The following is a 24826-nucleotide window of genomic DNA, read 5'->3' on the forward strand; positions in this document are numbered from 1 at the left end:
ATCCCAGGGACGGAGGAGCCTGGTGGGCTGCTGTCCATGGGGTCGCACAGAGTCGGACACGACTGACGCGACTTAGCAGCAGCAGCAGCAGTACACAGTAGGCGCTATGACTGCTATTCTTTAGAACAAAGTAAATTCTCTCCAGGTGTGGAGGTTGACTGCGGGAGAAGAGAGGACGCACCTGGCTGGCCTTTTTAGGTTAAAAATGGCTTAGGCTCAACAGCCCTCTCCCAGTCTCCGGAGGGTCAGGATGGCCCAAGTGCCTTCGCCCCGCCCAGTCCAGCCCCGCCCAGTCCAGCCCCACCCAGCGCTCCCCCCACCCAGCCCCGCCCCGTCCGGCCCAGCCCCTGCGCTAGTCTCGCGCATTTTAAAAGTGCGCGAGCTCCGGCGGAGACCCGGGGCCGACGGTTGGTCGGGCGAAGCCATCTATTACGCTACGCGGGGGGAGGTAAAAGCCTACCCGTCTACATTTTTCCATTTTTAGCCTTTCTGGCCTAGGTGCTGGCCTCCTTATAGCCTTCAAGTTCACTCCCTGTGCTCAGACTGCAGGGAGAGGATTTCTGCTTCTCTGGGGAGAGGGTCGTTGTCTCTGTGCAGCGGTCCCCCCACCTGCGGCCGGGAATCCGGTGGGAGAGGACGATGGCCGGAGGCGGGAGGAGGCGGCCCTAGCGCCATTTTGTGGGAGCGAAGTGGTAGCTGGGCTGCTCTTGGATTCCTCCCTGCTTCAGTCTCCCTGTCGGGCTTCCTAGCAGCGGCCTAGCGGGTGAGTTGCAGATGCTTCTCACTAAGGACGCCCTGTGTGCCTCGGTTCCCGCGATGGGGTGGCCTCCGCCCCGGAAAGGGAGTCGTGGGACCAGGCCTGGTTGGTCCTGCCGGAGCGGACTCGCGTGGGAGCGACGTTAGGGTCTGGCGCGGGGTGGCAGCCGGCGTCTGAGCTGGGGTGCTGGGCCCACGCAGCCTTGCAGCCCGAGGCAGCGGTTTGGCCTAGCTTGCCGGCGCGGGTATTGCTTTGTGCCTTCGTACTTTTGCACCGGGACGGAGTTTAGGGCCTGATACCCCAGCGGTCCCACCCCGGCCGCGCTTAGAAACTCCTCCCTCGGTTGTCACGCACTGGCTTCTGGGAGGCGGCGGCCCGCGTCGCGAAGGACCTGTCGCCGCTGTCCCTGCGGCTCAAGTTTGGAGAGCCTCTGGACACCCCACAATCTGGAACAGGGAGGAACTTTTCCGTTGTTCTCTTCGGCTAGCTTACTCCTCCTATTCAGTCCTCAAGACAGCTTCTGCATCGCTTGCTTAGGGAAGTCACTTTGACACCACTGTACACACACACACATCTCAACCAGCTTAGGTTCTCCCCAAACACCCTCAGACTACTTTCTAGTAGTATTTATCACGATTGTAATAAAATCAGTACTTGCGATCTTTCTCCTGCTTTCCCCCTTCTCCCCCTCCCTCCCGCCTTGCCACTAGCATGCCATCTGAGACTAGTTTCACAGTGGCAGCACTTACAGTAGGCCTTCATCAAATGCTTAATGAACTAGCGAGGCATTACATTTTAATAACTATCCTTGCCTTTACTGCCTCGTTTTTCGGGGATAACCAACACCTGTAAGAATCCAAAGACCCGAGAATTTTTTTAGAAGTCACAAAACAGTGACATAGTGGTATAAATCCGCTGGGATAAGGAAACAGTTACTTTGACCACACTTGTTAAGTCATTTGTATCTCTTTTCCCTTTAAAAGAAACAAAGATGTCTGAATATATTCGGGTAACCGAAGATGAGAATGACGAGCCCATTGAAATACCATCGGAAGACGATGGGACAGTGCTGCTGTCCACGGTTACAGCCCAGTTTCCAGGGGCATGTGGGCTACGCTACCGGAATCCAGTGTCTCAGTGTATGAGAGGTGTCCGTCTGGTAGAAGGAATTCTGCACGCCCCCGATGCTGGCTGGGGGAATCTGGTATATGTTGTCAACTATCCCAAAGGTTTGTTGCCATTTGGTTTTGCAGTGATGCTAAAGTATTAGGTTTGTATCGTTCTCAAGCATAGATCATGGTCTCTTCCTTGTGAACCATCTTCTATTGCCCAAGTATTTCTTTAAAAGTTACTATCAGACAAGCTTGGAAGACCACTAAATAAGTGAGAATTGGAATACAGAACATGTTTTTAAAACTATGTGTTTAAATAATTACCCGCACTAATTTTGCTGAACTAATGCCAAATTTAAGAAATTAAGAATGCTTTGCAGTTCTATCAGTCTGTTGAAAATAGTCTTCTGAAGTGCCTCAATATTTTGGTTTGTTCTTAATGCTTGCAAGCTACATCATTCATTCCGCTAATTTTACTCCCTTTTTTCCCCCTTAAATGAACATAGCCCAAATCTTGAATTAGTTCAGTCCTAATTATAATTTTAGGTCTGGGCTTATTCTCACTGTGTCTTTTCAGTAATGGTTTTAATCTCAAAGGAAGCATGAAGATTTAGAAGTATGCCAAGGAACTAAGTACATTTTATCAGTAGGTACTTTGTGCTAGTTGATAGATCTCTCTTACTTTTATTATAACTTTATATTGCAACAAAGGTGTACTATTTTGTCAATATTTAAGATGTTTCCTCAAGAAATTTTCTCATGTATCAAGAAAAATTTTACTAAAATCAACTTGCTTTCTTTTAGTCTGCAGTTTCTTGATCCATTGGTTGTAGATAAATATTTACCCAAATTTGAAATGTCATTTAGGTAGTAATGTATTGATGCAGGTTCATAGTTGTAACAAGTGTACCACCCTTGTAGGGGATTTTGATAATGGGGTGGGACTCTGCCTGTGTAGAGGGAAGGGTATATGGGAAATCTGCCTTCCTCACTTTTGCTGTGAACGTAACGCTGCTCCCAAAAATGGTCTGTCTTTTGTCCATATGTCATTGAGTTTCTCTGCTCTTCCAAATACTGGTTTTTTTGTTTTTTTTTTTTTAATAACCTTAAGTTTCTGCTGTTATAAAGTTAATGTGAGTTTGATGTTGAAAGTTTGGACACAAAACAGAAAAACTGAAATCAGCCTTAAAAATCTATAACTGGAGATTACAGTTGCTAATTTTTTGGTAGTCAGATTATAGACATTAAAATAATCAAGGAAATATATTTAATAGGCACAAAGATAATATCATGGTTTTTCAACCTGTTTTTTTTTTTTTTTTCCCTCCTTTAATGTATTTTAAAGTGAAAATAAAGGAACTTTTGTTTTGATACATCTTTTGAGAGGGAAGAACATACAGTTGTAATCTTGAGCTGTTAACAGAACCAGAGGTTAGAATCCCCAAACTGGCTCCAGAAAAGCAACTGAGCCACTTATATTTAAGCCTTATTCTGTCCACGAGAGCTAACGTCACCCTTTACCAGAAGTTTCCAGTGTCTTACTATTCCTAGAATGTTTTTGTTTCTCATCTCTGCAGGAAGGGGGTGAAGTGTTTAAAGTGTTAAACGAAGAATGTTCTAAAAGATTTCTGCTCATTTTGTTTAGATAACAAAAGAAAAATGGATGAAACCGATGCTTCATCAGCAGTGAAAGTGAAAAGAGCGGTCCAGAAAACATCTGATTTAATAGTGTTGGGTCTCCCATGGAAAACAACTGAACAGGACCTGAAAGATTACTTCAGTACCTTTGGAGAAGTTCTTATGGTTCAGGTAAGCTTTGTTCTCACTTAACAGTTTTTCAGTGAATGACTGTCCACAATTCCTTGTTTTGGTGATGCTACCCTTCATGTTCAGTAGGTGATATTTTTAATATTTATTATATGTATGCATAATGGGTGCTGAAAAGAAATTTGGTTTATACTATTTCCCTTCATGTGTGTACTCTGGGTTGATTATATGTGTGTGGATTTAGTGAATTTAAATGATTTTTTTTCTAGGTCAAGAAGGATATTAAAACTGGTCATTCAAAAGGGTTTGGCTTTGTTCGCTTCACGGAATATGAAACCCAGGTGAAAGTAATGTCACAACGACATATGATAGATGGACGATGGTGTGACTGTAAACTTCCAAATTCTAAGGTACTTTCTCTGTTTTCTCTGCTTTGGCCATTTGTGGTGACAAACTTACTTAAAAGACACTGTAAAATAAAAAATCACAATTGGAAAATGTGGCAGGGTGTGTTCTTGAAATCTTCTGTTAAAAGTCTCCGGACCTTAATGCATGCTGAATATTTTATATATTTGTTTGAAATAGTTAGTTTATTGCTCCTCCAAAATAAAACGTTATTCATTTTATTCTTTCTCTTGTTATTTTTAATGAATTAGCAATTTCTTACATAGTTACATGTGAACAAAGAATAAGTTGATCTTGTTAGTTAACAAAGACAATTAGATATGTTGATCTTGTTACAAAAGCCTTACTTATTCCAAGCAAGCAAGACTTGCTTATTTGGAACATTATCCTTTTTGCCAGGACATTTCCAATTCATCAACTTTCCTTAATCCAAATATACTTTCATCAGCTTTAACATTTAAAGCATTGAAGTCTTAAAAGAAGGAGATGTGCTAATACAAAAAAGAAAGACTGTACCTACTTTTTAAGTACTCATCTAAAGAAAAGGCAGATAGGTTGTGTTATATCCTCCACCAGAATGCTGTTTTCATTGCTTGTAAAATATTTCTGATGGTTTTCTTCCTTTCGATTTGATCAGCAAAGCCCAGATGAGCCTTTGAGAAGCAGAAAGGTGTTTGTTGGGCGTTGTACAGAGGACATGACTGCTGATGAACTGCGGCAGTTCTTTTGCCAGTACGGAGAAGTGGTAGATGTCTTCATCCCCAAACCGTTCAGGGCTTTTGCCTTTGTTACGTTTGCAGATGATCAGGTATTTTTCTCTTAATAACTTTGCCCCAGTTAGTTAGGTAATTTCTGTTGAACGTTGCCCTTCCAGCTAATTACCATCCTTTTTAGCTAAGCTCTCTGACCCTGTATTTGGGCCTGAATATTTGTGATAAACCCCGTAGGTATAGTCTTAATATGTGACATTTAAGTGGGAGTGTTACACATCCTTTGAAAATGAACGGAAAAATCCCTGCTACCATTACTAAAGTTAAAGGCTATTTTATGGGTTTAAGTGAAATAAGTGCTCCTTGCTGATTTTTTTCTCCAGCGTAGATGATGGCTTGAAATCTTAAGTTTTATTGCTATTTTGTATGAATCAATTGTTTAATCTTCTCTATTTACATCCCTTATTTTTTATAGGTTGCCCAGTCTCTTTGTGGAGAGGACTTGATCATTAAAGGAATCAGCGTACATATATCCAATGCTGAACCTAAGCACAATAGCAATAGACAGTTAGAAAGAAGTGGAAGATTTGGTGGTAATCCAGGTGGCTTTGGGAATCAGGGTGGATTTGGAAATAGTCGAGGGGGTGGAGCGGGTTTGGGAAACAATCAGGGTAGTAATATGGGTGGAGGGATGAACTTTGGTGCTTTTAGCATTAACCCAGCAATGATGGCTGCAGCTCAGGCTGCTCTGCAGAGCAGCTGGGGTATGATGGGCATGTTAGCCAGTCAGCAGAACCAGTCTGGCCCATCAGGTAATAACCAAAGCCAAGGCAACATGCAGAGGGAGCCAAATCAGGCTTTTGGTTCTGGAAATAACTCTTACAGTGGTTCTAATTCAGGTGCAGCGATTGGTTGGGGATCAGCATCAAATGCAGGATCAGGCAGTGGTTTTAATGGAGGCTTCGGCTCTAGCATGGATTCTAAGTCTTCTGGCTGGGGAATGTAGACATTGGGTTATGGTTAGTTGGTATACTGGTGGGAATTCAAATTTTTCTAAACTCATGGTAAGTATATTGTAAAATAACATATGTAAGAATTTTCAAAATTGGTTTGTTCAGTGTGGAGTATATTCAGCAGTATTTTTGACATTTTTCTTTAGAAAAAGAGGAAGAGCTAAAGGAATTTTATAAGTTTTGTTACATAAAGGGTTGAAATATTGAGTGTTTGAACGTGAACCGCTGTTTGCCTGATTGGTAAACCAACACACTACAATTGATATCAAAGGGTTTCTCCTGTAATATTTTATCCCTGGACTTGTCAAGTGAATTCTTTGCATGTTCAAAATGGAAACCATTGGTTAGAACTACATTCTTTTCTCCTTGTTTTAATTTGAACCCCACCATATGGATTTTTTTCCTTAGGAAAATCTCCTCTTTGGAGATCATGGTGTCACAGTGCTTGGTTCTTTTGGTTTTTTTTTGTTTTTGTTTTTGTTTTAACACTTGTCTCCCTTCATATACAAAAGTACAATATGAAGCCTTCATTTAATCTCTGCAGTTCATCTCATTTCAAATGTTTATGGAAGAAGCACTTCATTGAAAGTAGTGCTGTAAATATTCTGCCATAGGAATACTTCTGTCTACATGCTTTCTCATTCAAGAACTCGCCATCACGCTGCGCAGGCTGCGTCTTTGACGGTGGGTGTCCCATTTTTATCCGCTACTCTTTATTTCATGGAGTCGTATCAACGCTATGAACGCAAGGCTGTGATATGGAACCAGAAGGCTGTTTGAACTTTTGAAACCTTGTGTGGGATTGATGGTGGTGCCGAGGCATGAGAGGCTAGTATGAGCGAGAAAAGGAGAGAGCGCGTGCAGAGACTTGGTGGTGCATAATGGATATTTTTTAACTTGGCGAGATGTGTCTCTCAATCCTGTGGCTTTGGTGAGAGAGTGTGCAGAGAGCAAGGATAGCAAATAACGTACGAATGTTTTTGCATTCAAAGGACATCCACATCTGTTGGAAGACTTTTAAGTGAGTTTTGTTCTTAGATGACCCACGTTAGCTGAATGTGTTAAGTGAAACGATACTTGTATTTCCCCTACCCCTTTGTCAACTGCTGTGAATGCTGTATGGTGTGTGTTCTCTTCTGTTACTGATCTGTAAGTGTGGTAATGTGAACTGAAGCTGATGGGTTGAGAACATGGACTGAGCTTGTGGTGTGCTTTGCAGGAGTACTTGGAAGCAGAGTTCACCAGTGAGCTCGGGGTGTCTCAAAGCAGGGTGGAAGTTCTCATGTCTGTTAGCTACCCATAAGAATGCTGTTTGCTGCAGTTCTGTGTCCTGTGCTTGGATGCTTTTTATAAGAGTTGTCACTGTTGGAAATTCTTAAATAAAACTGATTTAAATAATATGTGTCTTTGTTTTGCAGCCCTGAATGCAAAGAATTCATAGCAGTTAATTCCCCTTTTTTTGACCCTTTTGAGATGGAACTTTCATAAAGTTTCTTGGCAGTAGTTTATTTTGCTTCAAATAAACTTATTTGAAAAGTTGTCTCAAGTCAAATGGATTCATCACCTGTCATGCATTGACACCTGATACCCAGACTTAATTGCTATTTGTTCTTGCATTGTCCAAAGTGAAAAGTTTTTTTTGTTTTTTGTTTTTTCAAATCTAGTTTTTAATAAGTCTGGGTGACCGCACCTAAAATGGTAAGCAGTACCCTCCAGCTTTTTCTTAGTGCCTCTGTGCATTTGGGTGATGTTCTATTTACATGGCCTGTATAAATCTCCATTGGGAAATCATCCTTCTAAAAATATTCTTATTTGAAGGAGTAGGCAAAGCAATGTTAATTTAAAATGCTTTGTAGCAAAGCCTATCAATTGAAATGAAGGGAATATCAGCACCTTTCTAGTTGGGGATTTGAAAAGTGGAATTAATTGCAATAGGGATAAAGTAGAAGAAACCACAAATTATCTTGTGCCTGAAATCCATTAAGAAGCCTGATAGCTTTAAGAACTAGCAGGGTGGGTTGTCTGTGGAAGTGTTAAGTGGAAGGGGCTTTGTCTTCCAAAGGTGGGGAAATAGAATGATGTCGAATAAATCAACAAAACTCAAGACTCTCACGGTGCATTGTTAAGTATGTAAAAGCAATAATATATTGATTCTCTATTGTACTTAAAATGTAACTAACTTCTGTGAGAGTCAGCTCCTTTTCTAGTGGAAGAATGTAAGTTTTTGTGTTGATAATTTACCTAATGCCCTTATCTAATTAGATTATGATAACTAGGTTTGTCATTTTGAAAGTTATGTGTTTTAAACTTTTATAAATGAAGTCGTCTTTTAGGCTTATGGTCGCCACATTGTTTTATTCAGTTTCCTCTGTAAAGGATCTTGCGGTTTTGTTTTTTTTTTTTTTTTCTGCATCTAAATTGCATGATTTCCAAACCCTGTACCATCTGAATTTTGCATTTTAGCACTTGCACTATTACTCAGCAGCAGTAACATGGTAACACTTAAAATGGTATTCGGGGACCTCCAAAGACTAAACTGACAAGCCTTCAAGAAGCCCAGGGGTAAGTTAACTTTGTCAATGGCATGGTTTTAATCCCTTATTTACACTTGTATAAATCTAGTTACCAGTCTTAGAAGGCTTTCAATGTTGAGTAGCCTTCTATTAACATGTTTATGGTACTACATAGCTATGGGTATTCTACCCTAAAAAAAAAATTTGAAGTTTAGAAGTAAACTATTTGGCAAAGATTTGTTTTTTAAGTCTATTTGGTCATCTAAATGCATTCATTCTAAAAACTTTTTTGAACCAGTTGAATAAAAATTTTCATTGCCACCACAGTTTAGTGTCTGGAGTCTTACTGGAAAAATACAGTTTCTTTTTTTATTTATGTGACAAAGATGCTGGAAAGTTACCTTTAAAAACTGAGCCTCTAGAAGTTGCACTTTATATGTACAAGAGAAGTTAGTTGAAATCACAGTGAATTTCTACATAGTAATGGTGACTCTTTGGCTAGAATGAGAAATTTTGTTGAGTGTTAGGTATTAAAACTTTTTAGGGAGGCCAACTAAATGAAATGTTTTTTTTTTTTTTTTTTAAATGAAATGTTTTAAGGTTGGGTCAGGGCTTAAATTTTGTCCTTAGGAAAGATGTTAAGTACATAGTAATTCAGATGTATGTGATAATTAGAATAGTTTTTTGTTGTTAATTACTAGGAGAGCAACTCTTAATTGTGTATTTAAGTTCTGTACTCAGCTGTTGTACGATCTGTAATCTATTTTTTTAAGTGTGCCCAAGTATTTCATGTTCATGGTAAGAAAAAAAAAATTACATTTATCAATAATACCGCCACTTACTTTTAATGTATTTCATCTTATGGAAATGCCACTTTTGAATCAACTGTCTTCAGAATTTGAACATTATTTAGGTTATTTCCAAGTGCTAGGAATATTCTCACAGCTAAATTAAAATCTTAGCATTGTAATTACCAGGTCAAAGACTATGCATGCTTTTAAGACTTGTGAGATATATTGCCAAATTGTCCTTTAGAAAATCTGTTTTCTTTGATCATGTGAAATAGTGCCGTTTGTGTTCTTTGTTTGGCAGTTTTTTATAATTAAAAAATTATAGTGTTGGTTTTAACATGGAAATCAGTCTATACATAGGCCAAAGTGTTGCTATTTCCAATTTATCTACCCAAGAAAAACATTCAGAGTAACTCCTGAACCAATACTGCTGTAATATATAACATTCTCAGATCAGTAAGAACAAATACAAAAATAAAGAACAGGAAACTTCATAGAAATGCAAATGGAGAGTAGAAAAAGACACTGGACTTTGTTAAGTAAGTAAATGCAGATTTAATCCACGAGTTTGTAATGGATTGGCCAAGACAAGTATGCTACAGTGGCTTAGGTCCCCTTGAGTTAAGTAGTGGAAGAGTGGCTAGTAGACACGGGCCTGAAAGGCAGGCTCACCTGCAGTCGGGTTTGTTTAGGGTGGAATGGCAGCGCTCCTGTTCACATTTCTCAGGTCAGTTTGCCACTAAGATCTTTTACGGGTATTTTTTAAAGCAAAGAATCATGTACTAGCTGAAGACACAAAGTTAAAAATTACTATTAATGATGCTCTTGATCCAGGGAATGTAATTTATGACTTTGGTGTAGACCCCATACTGATCTGCTTCCCCACAATTAGTGGAACCCCATGACACTATTCCTCCCACAAACCACTTCTGGGTCTCATTATCTAGAAACACCAATGCCCCCCCACTGTCGCCTCTACAGCTGTCCTTGCCCCCACTTTGCAGTCCAGCACAAAGCATGTTGTCAGTTACCCTTCCCTCTGGATAGGACTTCTTTTCGTAGGCAGCAGTACATTTTTGATGGTCAACAACTGGTATGTCAACAAACTTTAGATTTCTGGCAAGAAACCCCCTTTGGGTTAATCCCCATCCAGATGCAGTTCCAATGTCATTTGTCCTCATGAAAGATTCCGCTTCTTTTCTTGGCAAACAAATAGGCATGATGTTGCTGTTGATTACAACTTTGTTCTTCAGTTTAATCAGTGCTATGTCGTTATCGTAACCAGCATCATGAATGTAACTTTCGTGTATAAAAATGGCCTCGGCCCAGGCTTGTGTATAATTAGGTGATATTCTCTTCAGGGCACCCATTCTAATCTGTAGGGAGGTAGCGTCTTCTCTTTGGTCATACACAGCATGAGCAGCTGTTAGGATCCAGTTGTCATGCAGAAGTGCGCCTGCTGCCATAGTTTTACCTAGTAACAGCACTTGCCAAGGAAAATAACCAAGCTTTGCATTTTGTCCTCCATATATACGACCTTCTGTAGTACGGGTGGATATTCCACACACTGGGGAAAGAAGCACATGTATAGAGCCTTTACAGAAACCTGATGGTGTTTTTCTCCAATTATTACCACTTTGGAGTTATCAATTACTCATGTTTAATGTCAGCCAAAAATTGCATCACACGAATTGGTGTTTGTCTACCTGTACAGGCAAGTGAGTATAGTATGTATGTTTTACTGCTCAAAACATTGTTCAAAGATCCGATAAAACCATTTGGTATTTTTTAGCTCCTCAGAAAATGAAGTGAGTGAAAATATGTAGAAACTAATTTGTTTCGCTAAAGTAACTTGGTCTCAGGACAGGGAATGTGTTTGGTAAGGCTAACAGGAGTTGTTTGAGCTGGTGTGCACAGGAAGTGAAAATAAATAACCTCTCCATTGCTTCTGTTTTCCTGCTTGTAAAATGGGATATCTACCATGTAGTTCTGGGAAAGCAGGAACTAGGATCAATATCATAGGATTTGCAGACTACTTTCACCTTTGAACATTTAATTAAATGTTTTAAAAATGAGAATGTTACAGTTGTAGCCAGGAACCTTCAGGTTCAGAAATTATTTCTGGTCTAGTTGTTCCTTCCAGACACTAGACTTTACTATATATTGCTAACTAAATATGCTTATTAATGTAGCAAATATGTTTCACGTTGTGGTAGAATACTCTTATGAAAGCTTATAAACATTGTGTCAACTGAGAAGACTTAATGGGTAATGGATATATTATTACTTTTCTGATTTTTTTTTTTTTTTTTGTCAACTATATCTTCAGAACCAATTCTGGTAAAAACTTTTTCTGAGTATTATTAAAAGGCAAATTGCATTAATGTTTAAAAACTAGATGTCATTGGAAACAATTGCTTAGGGAAATAATGAGGTTATTAGCTTTGGGTTTTAATAGCATTTCTATAGAGAAGAAAAGTAACAGAAGAACTCATGTTTATAAATGTATAAATGGTTCAAGATAATTTTAAGTATCATTTAATTTTTTATGCTTGCCTAGTTGTAAGGTCAAAAATAGTCAAATGACTGATGCAGTCAGCACCTAACCTCTCCACATGGAAAGGGGTAATGAAAACATATTATTTGGAAATAATAAGTTGGTCTAAGAGCCAAGTGCTGAAATTACATTTCTGCCTACACAGCTAAAGCGCTACTTACTGTCTTCTACCCAGTTCTACTTTCCATCAATTACAAATCTCTTGTATAAATGTATCCATTACCAGGCTCACAGGCTGGGAGTGATTTTTCTCTTTTGGAGCTCGTCCAGAATCCATCAGCCTCACACACATATTTACCTGCAAATCATTGGAAAAACAAAAATGTTTAACTGCATGTAAAAGGTGGTTGTCATTTGCTTGAATACCCCCTTGAAAAATGTTGATTCTTGAGCATCAGTGGGAAATAGAGGTGTCTGAATAACCGTTTTACATGATTTCATAAATAGGAGGTCTCTGCATTACCATGTTTGCTTGCAAAGTGGAAACCTTTTAGATGTGTAACTTGAATATGTATCAAGATCTCAAGTGCTTAATGATAAGGTTTTGACTTGTTAAATTAAACCATTTGGAATTTATTGTGTGTTTGTGGTAGTCATTTACTAGATAAGATCTGTTTTCAGATTCTTGCAAATTGACATTAAAGTCACTTCAGCTGCAGTATTTCACTTAGCAGGTGGGAGACGTGCCTTTTAATCTTTTGCCTAGCCTTAGCCAAAAATGTTGGGTAAGTTTATTTTCAGGTCATGAAGGCTTAGGTTCCAAATATTACCCACCCCCAACTTGGAAGTTTGCTTACCATCGTTGGTTGTCATTGTGTAGAACTCATTACAGCGGTATTTAACCACAGCCCTGTACGTGGTCACCGCAGGACCTGTGATGTATTCCACCTGGCCACTGGGTAGATCGTCAGGAGGGCCACAGTCCACAACTAATAAACGATGGGAGAGGGAAGTCCGTTTGTACTGAATTCTAACATTAAAATGATGTGTGGAGATTGTGATGGTGGTTGGCTGTGTGGTGCTGTAACCTGAAGGCATGTTCAAGGTGGACATTATTTTATCTCTGAAAATGAGCATCACCTTAAGTGTGGTTTTAAAGCGTCACTCCTTCCTATCTCTCGCTAAACAGCTAGATGGAGGTGAAGGCCCTGGGCAAGGAGGGTAGGATGCTTTCCCTAAAGGAAGGGGATTTGAAACCACTTGGACTTCCTTAGCATTCTCACATGTAAAAAAAGTGGTTGGCATTTGTTGAAATTTCCTCGTGCAAGAAAATAGCAACAGAAGAAAACAGCACGGCATGCAGGTGGCATATACAGTCTGGCTCCATGTAAACTGGTGCAATTTGAAGACTGAAGGACTCAGCTTGTTATGATCCTTAGCTTTTTAGAAGACCTAGAAGTCACGCTACCTTTAGTTTGGGTTGGAATTCATACCTGCTTGGACATTAATGTGAAATAACTAACCAGTTTCTCAGAAAGTGGTATCAGTCTAAAAGTCATAGTTTTGTACACACACAAAAATTGTTGATGTATTTCTGTGGATACTTAAAAAATCGTAATTGGTTTTCAGCAACTTAATCACAGTGTATCTGGCTCTGTGCCAAGTGCTTAGTCCACATTGTCTATAATTTCTCCACAGGTAATAACGCCCAGAACCACAGAAGTGGCAGAATCAGGGCTCACACCCGTACCTCTTACTCCCTTCAGTGCCAGCTCTTCCTTACTGTTTTTAAACTAAAAATTGGTAGTATATTGGTGATATATTCTGACAGGAATATAAATTTTAGAGATGAAAATATTTAAATTCCCCCAGGAGTTTTGTAGAAACCCTTAAACAAGATATGTGAAGATACAGGTACAGAGGTATTAACTACAGCATGTGTAATGGTAAAAAAGTGGAAATAAAGGTCACATGGACTGAAAATCAGCTCTCGTGGAATATTAGACAATCATTAATAAAGAATGAACAGCTCTGTTAGTACTTGAATTGATGTGGAAAGATACCCCAGCAATTATGGAGGGGAAGGGGAAATTGCAGTCAGATTGAGAATCCTGCTTTGGTTCAAAAGTATGTAATAGTGAAATACATTAGTATGAATAGCATAGGAGATAATGATGTGAAGGAAAGGACCCCAGTGTCCTAAAGGTATCAATAGTTTGAGGATTTAGGCAAGAGAGGTTTTGACTTTTTGTTTTGTAAATTTGTTAACTTCCACTGACATTGATGCTTTTGAAGTGGGGTTGTTGGAGAAGACTTCAGAGTCCCTTGGACTACAAGGAGATCAGTCCTGAATATTCATCGGAAGGACTGATGCTGAAGCTGAAATTCCCAATACTTTGGCCACCTGATGTGAAGAACTAACTCACTGGAAAAGACCCTGATGCTGGGAAAGATTGAAGATGGGAGGAGAAGGGGACGACAGAGGATGAGATGGATGGCATCAGCAACTTGATGGACGGACTTTGAGCAAGCTCCTGGAGTTGGTGATGGACAGGAAAGCCTTGTGTGCTACAGTCCATGGGGTTGCAAAGAGTCAAACACGGCTGAGTGACTGAACTGAACACGTAACATAATTCATTAGATACATGACTCAGGTCACAAGATGGTAAGGGACAGTGTCATCCCAGTTTGATGTGGATATATGTGTGTATGTACATGTATATATACATACACATACAATTATCTGCATCAAGTGGTGGTCTGAACATGTTTGCATGTGTGATATATGTAATTGAAGAGATATACACCAAAATAGCAACAGTGGTTATACTCTGATACAGTGGGATTATGAGTATTACAATGTTTGTAATTTTTCTCTATTCCCCATCTTTTATGAGTATTTTATACTTAGAAAAGTGCTTTTGCATATACTAAAGCAAATACTTTTCCTAGTAGCGTGGTCCCATTTTAACTGCTTAAGAGTGCACCTAGACACTGGGTAAGACAAGCAAACTTAGAATTCAAGCCCTGATAAATAAAATTTTCTAAAAAGACCAGAAGCAGTAGCAGAAGCAGCTGCAGGCGTTGTGGTCACACGTACGTACTGCTGCATGCTGGCATCGGTCGGTCCCAAGATCCATCTTTCTGACAGACCGCAGCAAATGATTTCAGGGGTAAATTACCCTAAAGAGGAATTGAGAAAATATTAATGTCCTTGTTTTCATCATGAAAGCACTCCACAGTAGTTCCTCTTCTAGTGTTTCAAGAGATGCTCCCAAGGAGGGTGATGGACCCACGTGACACAGCCCAGCTGCTTTGATACATCTGTGTGCTTGGTGATGTCATCTGTGCGTGTGTCTCAAAGATGTTGACCTCTTGCAGCAGTTTTTGTTTTTGCTTTCCATTTTAATCCAAGAACATGTCAGATTTCAAGTTCCTGCTGATGCTGCACCATTTCTTTAAGTGCCAAAGGGTGATGGTCAGAAGTCTGGGGAATGAATGTGTCTGGATTTTTCTAGCCTGCAGCTATTAGCTGGAGAAAAGTCATTTAAAATACTTCCTTAAGCTTCACAAGGGTGTTCCCAGTCAGTTCCATTGATAATATCATTTAGAGGGACATTTTTGACATGGAGGTATTTTTCTAAAACAGACTTTAAATGAAAGAAGGTGGCTTTGACAGAAGCTTTATGCTTCAAAGGAGAGCAGGATGATTTTTTTTTCCCTTTCATCAGAGACTGAACAGAAAATACTAAAAAAGAGACTTCCCTGGCAGTCCAGTGGTTATGGTTAGGACTTCAAGGCTTCACTGCCAGGTTGGGGAACCACAAGCTACGAGGCATGGCAAAAAAAAATAATAATAATACATATATATATATATATCTTTAAAGATGATGGTTGATAAAACTAGTTAAATGTTCATTTAAAAAGAAAAACTAAACAGGTTTGCGGTTCAAGGAGCTATGGGAAGAGCCCACCCTGAAGTTTGCAAATTGAGAAAAGTGTCTCACTTTTTCCCCTTCCACAGGACTGGATTGCATAGCCAGCTATCATTTCAGTGTTATTACTTTTTACCGTTGGGATTCAGTGACAATTTTGAAGAACATAAAGAGGACATGTTAATCTCCTACCTGTGCCCCTAAAGCAACACACTAAGCATTTTTTGAAATTATCCTCCCTCTCCCTTAACAGTGGTCACTGTTTATAACTGCAGAATATACTATTTCCAAGGGCCGTTTAATTTTTTGTGGGCCCAGGAGTTGTTTCATATAAAGGTCATTTGACCAGGAGGAGGAGTTTGATTTAATGCAAGGTGATAACATAGAGCACAATGGCAAACATTTCAGCTGCTTTACCAAGCCCTGCAGTAATGTGTATGAACTGAGAAAGGTGTTCATTTATATCACCAGCTTTCCCCAAGACAAAGCTTTTTTAAATAGCAGAGTTCTGGGACTTCCCTGGTGGTTCGATGGTTAAGAATCCTTCTGCTAATGCAGAAGATGTGGGTTCAGTCCCTGTTCGGGAAGATTCCACATGCTGCAGAGCAATTAAACCCTTAAGAGCCTATGGTCCACGGCAAGAGAAGCCACCACTATGGGAAGCCCACACAGTAACTAGCGAGTAGCCCTCGGCTTGCCGCAACTAGAGAAAACCTGAGCAGCAGGAAGAACCAGCACTACTGTAAACAAATTAATTAATTAAATGTCTTTTTAAAATAGAATTCCTAAGAAATTTTTCTATAGGCATTTCTCTTAGCAAAGGTATAATTTCTTTGAATTTTATTGTTTAATCACAGGGAAAAGAAACCACCATGCTGACAACAGCTGTTTTCCCATCTTCATTTCACATACCTGCTGATGTAAATATGGATTCATTTAAAAACCGTCATGATTGTGGTTGCAGTTAGCAGTTTTATATTAACTTACTTGCAGAAGTTCATAACCGGTCTCACAGAAGACCGAGAAGTGGTCTTTCAGGATGTATTTGGCTTGCACAGGGGAGATGCGGCCATTAGGTGGCGCCAGTGGATCAGGGCAAGGCTGAGCTGAGCAAGGAAATGAGACGTTTGAGTTTGGCTGTGGTTTACAGCAGGCAAGTCTGAATTGAGCAATTAGAAGTTCTGAATTTATAAGTGAAACACTTAATGTGTAGAGAGAGCTTGCCACAAATGGGATAGAGTTCTTAAGATTTAAATTCAAAGGCAAGATTAAACTCTCCGTTGCTTATTGTACAAATTAGGATTTGTTGTCTGGCCCGGGCTTCAGCCAAAGTGAAGGAAAGAAAGTCAGGCATGCAGTAAGGGAGCCTGGTCATGGCAAAGGGTGTGTCTGCTCCCCGCCAGGGGCCTCACACACACTGCAGAGAACTGGGGAACGTAACGGGGGCGTGGGGGGAAGAGCTGGACCACATGCATTTAAGTCACAGGAGAGTCAGTTTCCTCATCCATAAGCCCGATGAGACTGCTCACCTGCTAGGGCTTTGTGAGGACTGAGTGTGAAGCACAGACGAACGTGCTTTGCTAAGAAAGTGTTAGTCACTCAGTCGTGTCCGACTCTTTGCGACCCTATGGACTGTAGCCCGCCAGGCTTCTCCATCTGTAGGATTTCCTAGGCAAGAATACTGGAGTGGGTTGCCATTTCCTTCTCCAGGGGATCTTCCTGACCCAGGAAGTGAACTCAGGTCTCCTGCATTGCAGGCAGATTCTTAACTGGCTGAGTCACCAGGGAATAAGCACTGGAAGGAGATCAGTCCTGGGTGTTCTTTGGAAGGACTGATGCTAAAGCTGAAACTCCAATACTTTGGCCACCTCATGTGAAGAGTTGACTCATTGGAAAAGACTCTGATGTTGGGAGGGATTGGGGGCAGGAGGAGAAGGGGACGACAGAGGTTGAGATGGCTGGATGGCATCACCGACTCAGTGGACATGAGTTTGAGTGAACTCCAGGAGTTGATGATGGACAGGGATGCCTGGCGTGCTGCAATTCATGGGGTCGCAAAGAGTCAGACACGACTGAGTGACTGAACTGAACTGAAGAGGTGGTTGCAGCCAGGGAGCTCTCCCAGCAGACCTCGTGGCTCAGAGCTAGACTGGCACCTGGGAAGCCTCTCCTGTCCCTCATGAGCATGTGCCCACAGGGCTCAGGACTGGCTTCCACTTTGGCCCCCAAACCCTGGTCTGTTGGCACCCCATGGCTGACAATCCCCCAAGGCCACCCCTCAGCCCACGCAGGCCATTTGCCCGTCCCCTACTTCCTCCAGCAGCCGATCTCTATGTCTCTGGGTGACTCTCAGTCCCAGGCAGGCCCCAGAGTCTCCAGGGACATCTCAGGGCTTCCTGAGGCTGTCTTAATCCCAAGCCAGGGCCCTGCTCACACCCTCCTTCACACACACTGCCAGGCCTTGTGCCAGCCCCTTCTCACTCACCAGCCTGGCAAACCTGACTCTTCCCTCCTATTCGCTCTGAAACCAGTACTCCAGGTTTAGAAATTTTATTACTTTGACACACAGGAAGGCAAAAGGCTATTAAAAAATGAAATGTTTGGGACTTCCCTGGCCATCCAGTGGTTAAGACTTTACCTTCCAACGCTGGGGGGTATGGGTTTGATCCCTGGTCAGGAAGCTAAGATACCATATGCTTCTGGGCAAAAAAAAAAAAACAGAAGCAATATTGTGGCGAATTCAATAAAGACTTTAAAAATGGCCCACATCCAAAAAAATAAAGGCTTCACAAAGTACTGATCTCTGCCCTCCTGACCAGGCTCTCATTCTTTCCCACATGTCCAACAGAGGTGGCCCAAAGGTTAAACTTTGTTAATCCAATCTCCTCATTTTAAAAACTAATACCTCCTTCACACACACCCCATGCCTTCTACATTAACCCAACAACCCCCACCTTTCCACGGAGATGTTATCCTTCACTGGATAACTGAGACATTACATCTTAGTAAAGTTACTTTAAGAGGCTCAGTGTCCCATGGCCAGGAAGCAGGTGGCACTGCAGCTGGGACATCGAGCTGGGCAGCCTGACCCTCAGCCCTCACTCAGCATGGCTTTGGCTGCTTTGGAGTTTCTCCAGTTCAGTTACTCGGTCCTTCCAAAAACATCCTGAGAGATCAGTTGGCTGAGAGTGTCAACTCTCAGGGGAACAGTCACATCTAGTGGTCAGTGCCCAGAAGATGGGGGACTTGGACTTACATCTAAGGAGGTAGTACCAAGAACCATCCAGTGTGTGAGGATCTGTCATAAGGAAGAGGTGCGGAAAGCCCAAGAGGCCTGGAGGGTGGAGGCGGATCATGGAGGCAGAGCGTAGCCCCAGCTGCAGATGCCCCATCCAAACCCGCGGTGATGGGAGCCCCCATCTCTGCCCACCCCATCACACCCACTGAAGCTTCACACCAAGAAAGATGGGCTTTTGCACATAACAGTTCCCTTACCCTTGGGACAACACCCTTCCATATTCCTCCCTTTGCCTCTCCCTTCTACCCTGAAGCAGGTTATAAGACCCTTGTGTGACAAGGTGTCTTCCCTACACTCAGAGGGAAGCCTTATCACCAAAGACAAAGGGATGCCAAGAAGAATCCTAACCAACAGGGCTGGCTACATTTGAGTCATTGGAAGGACTGAGGCTGAAGCTGAAGCTGAAGCTCCAGTGCTCTGGCCACCTGACCCCAAGAACTGACATTGGAAAAGACCCTGATGCTGGACTTTCTCAGGGTAGGAGAAGAAGGGGACGACAGAGGATGAGATGGTTGGATGGCATCACCGACTTGATGGACATGGATTTGAGCAAGCTCCAGGAGTTCGTGATGGACAAGGAAGCCTGGCATGCTGCGGTCCATGGGGTCGCAAAGAGTTGGACACTACTGAGTGACTGAACAAGTTTCCCCCAGTTCACCACCCTTACTTCATACTCCTCAACCTGTCACACTCCTCAGCAGCAGCACAGGAGGACACAGCTGTCTCTCTGGGTCTTCATTTCCTTAGGAAGGCACCTGTGCCATGTAAAGTGTGAATGTGTGGAGTGTTAGCCACTCAATCGTGTCCTATTTTTTGTGACCCTGTGGACTGTAGCCCACCAGGCTCCTCTGTCCACGGGATTCTCCAGGCAAGAGTGCCGGAGTAGGATGCCATTCCCTTCTCCAGGGGCTCTTCCTGACCTAGGAAGTGAATCCAGGTCTCCTGCATTGCAGGCAGATTCACCGAGCCACTGGGAAACCCTAGTGCCACATAGCACTTGACGTGAAAGGAACAAGTATGTTTTTTCCCATTAACCTGTCAGTTTGCTTTTCAGACTCAGCCAGGGACACTGAGTGGGTTAAGGAAAACTTTTCCCTTCCCAGTTTCCAGGGCCCAGCCAGGAAGAGTTCCATCCCTTGTGGTTCCTTGATGCTTCTGGAAGAGCCCCTACCTGCCCTCACCTGTGCTGTTGTATCGGACCTTCCAGCCCATGTGGTCCCCCGACTGATCGGTGGTAAAGGTGATGGTCACGGTATTGCTCTTGGTTTCAATCCTGCGGGGCAATGTCTTCCCACAGAACGGGCCATATTCCGCCTTGTCTGTTCGAATCTGAAAACGGAGAGATACCCGTCACCCCAGGACCTACTGGGCCAGGGTGAGGTGGGGGCCAGAGGAACCAGACCTTGAGGGAGTCGTAGGGGCACAGGGTCTCAGGGTGCGTCTCCACGTCAAAGGACTCCACAAAGTCCAAGATGATATGGAATCCCTCCTCCAAGTGGATGCTGTAGGTGCAGCTGGAGAGTTTGGGGTATGGCTGCGGGTATTCAGGGCTGCTGAGCTCTCCAGACCGGGCAGTGAAGACCTGGCTGGAACACAGGGCTGAGGAGAGCGGGGAGGACAGGGAGAGTGAGCCGGGCACAGCAGCCTGGCTCAGCTATGGGTCAAGCTCAGACACCAGCCCCAGAGGCCCCTCCAGAGACGACACCCCACCCAGGGGCTGAAGGGACAGTTTAGGGAGGGGCTTCCTCTGGCTTCCAGGCTTTAGCTGACACGGGGGACACTTGAATGTACATTCTCCAGGGGCTGCACTCACACCCCCAGGGAAGGTGGGGGCCCTAGATCAAGGCTTCTGTTGCAGGGATCACTGGGCCAGAGTCCCAATTCCAGGAGTGAGGGCTGTGGGATCTGCCCAGGGGGAAGGAGACACCAAGAGAAGAGAAGGGGACTTACCTTATTCCCCAGGAATTGGGTGGGGAGTGGATGGGAAGAGGGATATCTCCTTGGGCTGAGGGTCACCCACCCACCCCTGACTCTAGCAACCCCCAAGTTCATCTCCCCCAGGCCTGGCCAGTCCAGCCCAGCCTCCCTTGGGCCCTCCCCCAGCCCACCTTCCCTGGATCAAGACAGGGGGCAGTTGAGGGAAGCTCAAGTCCACATTGATCACAGATGAGTCTGGTCCCCACTCAAACAGCTGATTCTGCCTTTGAAGAGGGAAGTCAGCATCACTTATGGGAGGGTCCTGCGCCCCCTCCCCCAGGTGGTGGTGGGGGGGCATTTCAGGAAGTAGGAGCCCAGCACTGCCTTTCTTCTTCTAGGTGGCTGCTTCCCAGGGTGCAGAGGCAGTCAGCCCCAGACGTGGGGGACCAGATTACCTGCCAGTGAGTTGATGGGCAATCAGTTTCCACCCATCAAAACCTCCCTGGCCTCTCTGCTCCAGGTCAGGCTCCCCCCAGCCCAGCACACACAGGACCTGAGTTGCTCTCTGAACAGGAAGTGGACCCAAGGATGCTCTGAGCCCAGTCCTTGGGTTCCTGGTAGGGGAGCAGCAAGAGCTTGGCTGCCCTGTGGGAACTCAGGCAAGCCTATGCCCCTCTCTGGACCTCAAGGCCCCACCATCAAAACGAGGGTGGGGGCAGAGCAAGCCCTTCTGGCAAAGACACCTGTGGCGCCATGGAGGGGGCCGCCCCACCAACTGGGGCCCTTCAGACTGAGATGAGGGTGGAAGAGGAGAGGGGCCAGGGAGTACATCACGGCCCTCCCCCACTGACCCCCCAGAGACAGGCAGCAGGTGGAGGTGGAGCCACGTTTATTGTTAGGTCCGAGGGGGCGGTCAGTGGGGGCTGTAGGCAGCAGCAGACTTGCCCAACCCAGACAGGAGCTGGAGGGGAGGCTAGAGGCTCTGCTCTGGAAGAGAACAGAGACAGGGAGAGACACGGGGGAGGGATGGCTGAGCAGGGGCCGCAGGGTCAGCTTCGAGGGATGTGGCTGCTCACTCCCCAGGGTGCCGGCAGGGCGCCAGCTTGTTTTCCATCCAGGCCCCTGGTAAAGGTGCAGAGGGGCATCCAGGCAGTGGAGGACAAAGGGGTTGGCTGGCTGGGCACCAAACAGCAGCTTTGAGCAGGCCCTACCCCCACCCTGAGGTTCCATGAAGGGAAGCTTGTGTGAAGCAGGCCTGGGGCCCCCCACTCCTCCATCCTGGAGCCCCCCCGACCCCAGGGAGGGCAAGCACTGACTGGCCAGGTACAGAGTGAGGGCCTAACACAGGCTCACCAAGTGAATGAGCTGAAGGGGATGAGAGTGAGCCAAGGACAGGGCAGAGGTGGGCAAGGAATTGGAGAACACGGGTGAATGGATGGATGGATGTGTGGATAGATGGATGGATAGTTGGATGGATAGACAGATAGATGGATGGGTGATAGATGGATGGAAGGATGGGTGAATGGACAGATGGACAGATGGATAGAGGATGAATGGGTGGACGGTGAGAGGGGACAGAAGACCAAGAAGGGGCCACCACCTAGGAGAAGTGTCTAGAAGGCCAAGGCCAGTGGTCCCTCCAGTCGCCTGGGCAGAGGAACTCTGTCCTTGGGGAGCCAGGGGTGTCTTGGGGCGGAGTGGGGGCTGGGCCAGGCATAGTGCCCCCTCTCCCCTGCCCAGCTGCGGCTCACCTAAGCAGGTGCGCTTGTCCCTGTGAAGACTGTAGCCCGCACGGCAGGAGCAGTAGAAACTCCCCAGGTGGTTGTGGCAGTGGTGGTCACAGGCGGGGGCCTCTCCTGGGGGCGCCTGGCACTCGTCAATGTCTGGGGAGGGCCAGGCAGGCAGGCGGCAGGAAAGGAGAGGTGCTGTCACTGAGCCCAGGCTCGGGCTCAGAGGCCCCCAGCCTCCCAGGTGCCCTGAGAGGAGCCTCCTCGGGAATGGAGGTGGCTCGTGCCCGGTCAAGTGCTAGAGGCCAAACAAAGGCCACTGTGGCCTTCCTGCAACAGGTGGAGGGGAACCTCAATCTCCTCCTTTTCACACCAATGAAGGTGAAGTGTCCTGCTCCACGTAGCCAGGCCAGCACAGGGAGCAGCCTGCAAGGGAACCCGGTGGGTACGCCTCTATACAGGTTTCACTGAACTCTTAGAGCAGCCTCAGGACAAACACAGAGAGGTTGAACCACTTGCCCAAGGCCACACAGCAAGTCCCTGCAAGAGCCAGAATCTGAAATCAAGCATCAAAGCCCACATGCAGGTGCAGCACTCAGGCTGGCGGGGCCTTGCCTGCCCATCTGCAAATGGGCTCACCTGGCCCTTGCATCACAGGGGCCCCTGAGGATGTCCCTGGCACGGAAGGGTGTTCAGTCTTAGCACCTGGGGCTTAGTCTAGAGCAGAGGTCATGGCCTGTTAGGGATATTTGCATTGTGATGATGTCAGACCAGGTGTGCACCCTTCTCCTGCTGGTCTGGCAAGAAGCCAGCCTCACGGACCAGAGTGGGGGTGGGGAGGAGACCAAAGGGAGGACCAGTCTGGCCTGAGACCGAATCCCGCCCCCACAACCAGCCTCCTCCCCCGCTCACCCTCTGCTGAGTAGAAGGCCTCGAAGCCCGTGAACGGCTTCTCGTTGGAGTAGTCGGAGCGGAAGGTGACATCCAGGCTGGAGCCCGGTGAGTAGAAGGTGTCATTGCCAGGCGCCCGCTCCGTGTCCGTGCTCTCTGAGCCGCACAGCGTGGCCAGCTCCTTGGTCCCGGCGCTCAGCTGGGAGGGTCGGGGGTCACGGGGAGCAAAGGCGCAACGCCTGGCCTGACTGCCCTCCCACCCTCCAAGGTCAGACCCTGCTTCCAGGTGTCCCATCCCCCCCGCCTGCCCTGCTGGCACCTTGACAAAGTCATACTCGCACAGGTAGGAGGGCTCCAGCTGGAAGTGGGTGAAGTAGAGGCGCAGGCGGTAGCCGGGGGGCGCCGTCAGGGCCCAGCGCCGCTCCTGGTTGTTGGCGTACTGGTTGGGGAAGCCGGGTGATGCCAGGCGCCCGAACACTGGCTTGGGCCACTGTGGCCCTGAGGACACAGCCGCAGAGCCCCACAGCAGGCCCAGGAAGACCAGCAGCCTGAGGGCGGTGCAGGGCAGGGGCGGTGAGGCCTGCTCTCAGCCCTCACCCCTGCCAAAGAGGTCCTGGGGGCTTCCACCCACCTCATGGTGCACCTGGTGTCCTCCGGCTGACTAGGCACGGTCTGGAGCCCCAGGGCGCCTCACCTTTGATCTGTTTGTCCAGCGCCTGGCCCTGCCCCCAGCCACCCTGGCCTTCTGGGAACAGACCCCATGACTCCTGCCTGCCCAGATTTCTGGGCAGCGAGGGCAGGATGCCAGGAGCCAGGGGCTGGGTCTGGATGACGGCCAGGCCTGGGAACAAATGCTAGCTCTGTCTTCACCCTTGACCTCTGGGGTTCCCCAGCAGTGTGTGACTTCTGAGGTCACTCGGAGTCCTGGGGACAATGATCTCAAAGGTGGTGGCTTCTAGGGGGACATGGGGGAGGCACACAGGCATCTACCTTTCCCTCCTGGCAGAGAGAAGAGGGGAGCTTTAAAAACACAAGTCCACAACAATGGGGAACATGGGCGAGGACATGGAATCGACATTTAGGAAGCTGGAGAAACAGATGGACAGGTGGAAATGATGCTCCAGGAAGCAACTCTGAGCTGGCAGTGAAATCAGGAATTTGTGGCCCCAAGTCCTTCTGGACACAATTAAGCATCTTGCGAATCCCTGCTTCCCATCCCCCAACCCCAGCAGAAAAGGGTGACTTATTTTTGGAGGATACACCTGTCAAAGCAGGAGATGTAAGAGACACAGGTTTAATCCCTGGGTTGGGAAGATACCCTGGAGGAGACCATGGTGACCCATTCCAGCGTTCTTGTCTGGAGTATCCAATGGACAAAGAGCTTAGCAGGCTACAGTCATATGGTCACACAGAGTCAGATATGACTGAAGCCACTTAGCACACATGCATGCATTCTTGGAGGAAGGATTTGGAGAGTCCCAGGTCCTGCCAAG

At 45.4% G+C, this 24826-nt stretch overlaps 2 protein-coding genes across 11 annotated transcripts; one reads left to right on the forward strand and one right to left on the reverse strand.

The window, feature by feature from the left end:
* Positions 1-325: 325 nt before the first annotated feature.
* Positions 326-8603, forward strand: LOC120880207 (TAR DNA binding protein). Of its 9 annotated transcripts, none has more exons than XM_040263419.1 (8): positions 381-448; positions 1741-1986; positions 3515-3678; positions 3906-4046; positions 4679-4849; positions 5227-5353; positions 6309-6448; positions 7183-8603. In XM_040263419.1, the coding sequence occupies exons 2-7, from the start codon at positions 1749-1751 to the stop codon at positions 6362-6364; spliced, it is 897 nt and encodes a 298-aa protein (XP_040119353.1). In that variant the 5' UTR covers positions 381-448; positions 1741-1748; the 3' UTR covers positions 6365-6448; positions 7183-8603. The 9 variants fall into 9 exon arrangements, with proteins under 9 accessions (XP_040119347.1, XP_040119353.1, XP_040119346.1 ...); XM_040263415.1 differs by lacking the exon at positions 381-448 and adding an exon at positions 660-763 and having other exon boundaries at positions 1739-1986; positions 5227-6448; positions 7183-7462; positions 8228-8603; XM_040263416.1 differs by lacking the exon at positions 381-448 and adding an exon at positions 660-763 and having other exon boundaries at positions 1739-1986; positions 5227-6448; positions 7429-7462; positions 8228-8603.
* A 492-nt stretch (positions 8604-9095) lies between these two features.
* On the reverse strand, positions 9096-24036 carry MASP2 (MBL associated serine protease 2). 2 transcript variants are annotated; one of them, XM_040263420.1, is made up of 11 exons: positions 23965-24017; positions 23653-23881; positions 23355-23532; positions 22467-22598; positions 20201-20397; positions 19980-20127; positions 16488-16606; positions 14670-14748; positions 12423-12554; positions 11849-11923; positions 9869-10635 (listed from the first exon to the last, which is right to left on the reverse strand). In XM_040263420.1, exons 1-11 carry the CDS (start codon positions 23967-23969, stop codon positions 9869-9871), a joined length of 2061 nt encoding a protein of 686 aa, XP_040119354.1. In that variant the 5' UTR covers positions 23970-24017. The 2 variants fall into 2 exon arrangements, 1 of the variants encoding a protein (XP_040119354.1); XR_005724979.1 differs by having other exon boundaries at positions 9096-14748; positions 20201-21702; positions 23965-24036.
* Positions 24037-24826: the final 790 nt, after the last annotated feature.

The sequence above is a fragment of the Oryx dammah genome, unplaced genomic scaffold, assembly GCF_014754425.2.
Source record: "Oryx dammah isolate SB20612 unplaced genomic scaffold, SCBI_Odam_1.1 HiC_scaffold_21, whole genome shotgun sequence".
Classification (NCBI taxonomy): domain Eukaryota; kingdom Metazoa; phylum Chordata; class Mammalia; order Artiodactyla; family Bovidae; genus Oryx; species Oryx dammah.

Coding starts and splice junctions, on each gene's coding strand:
- LOC120880207 (XM_040263413.1), top strand. CDS start 1,749: ATGTCTGAATATATTCGGGTAACCGAAGATGAGAATGACGAGCCCATT. Junction 4,047..4,678: donor GTAAACTTCCAAATTCTAAG/GTACTTTCTCTG, acceptor CGATTTGATCAG/CAAAGCCCAGATGAGCCTTT. Junction 4,850..5,226: donor TTACGTTTGCAGATGATCAG/GTATTTTTCTCT, acceptor TATTTTTTATAG/GTTGCCCAGTCTCTTTGTGG.
- MASP2 (XM_040263420.1), bottom strand. Junction 20,128..20,200: donor GCCCCTACGACTCCCTCAAG/GTCTGGTTCCTC, acceptor CTCCGTTTTCAG/ATTCGAACAGACAAGGCGGA. Junction 14,749..16,487: donor CCGGTTATGAACTTCTGCAA/GTAAGTTAATAT, acceptor ATTCCTCTTTAG/GGTAATTTACCCCTGAAATC.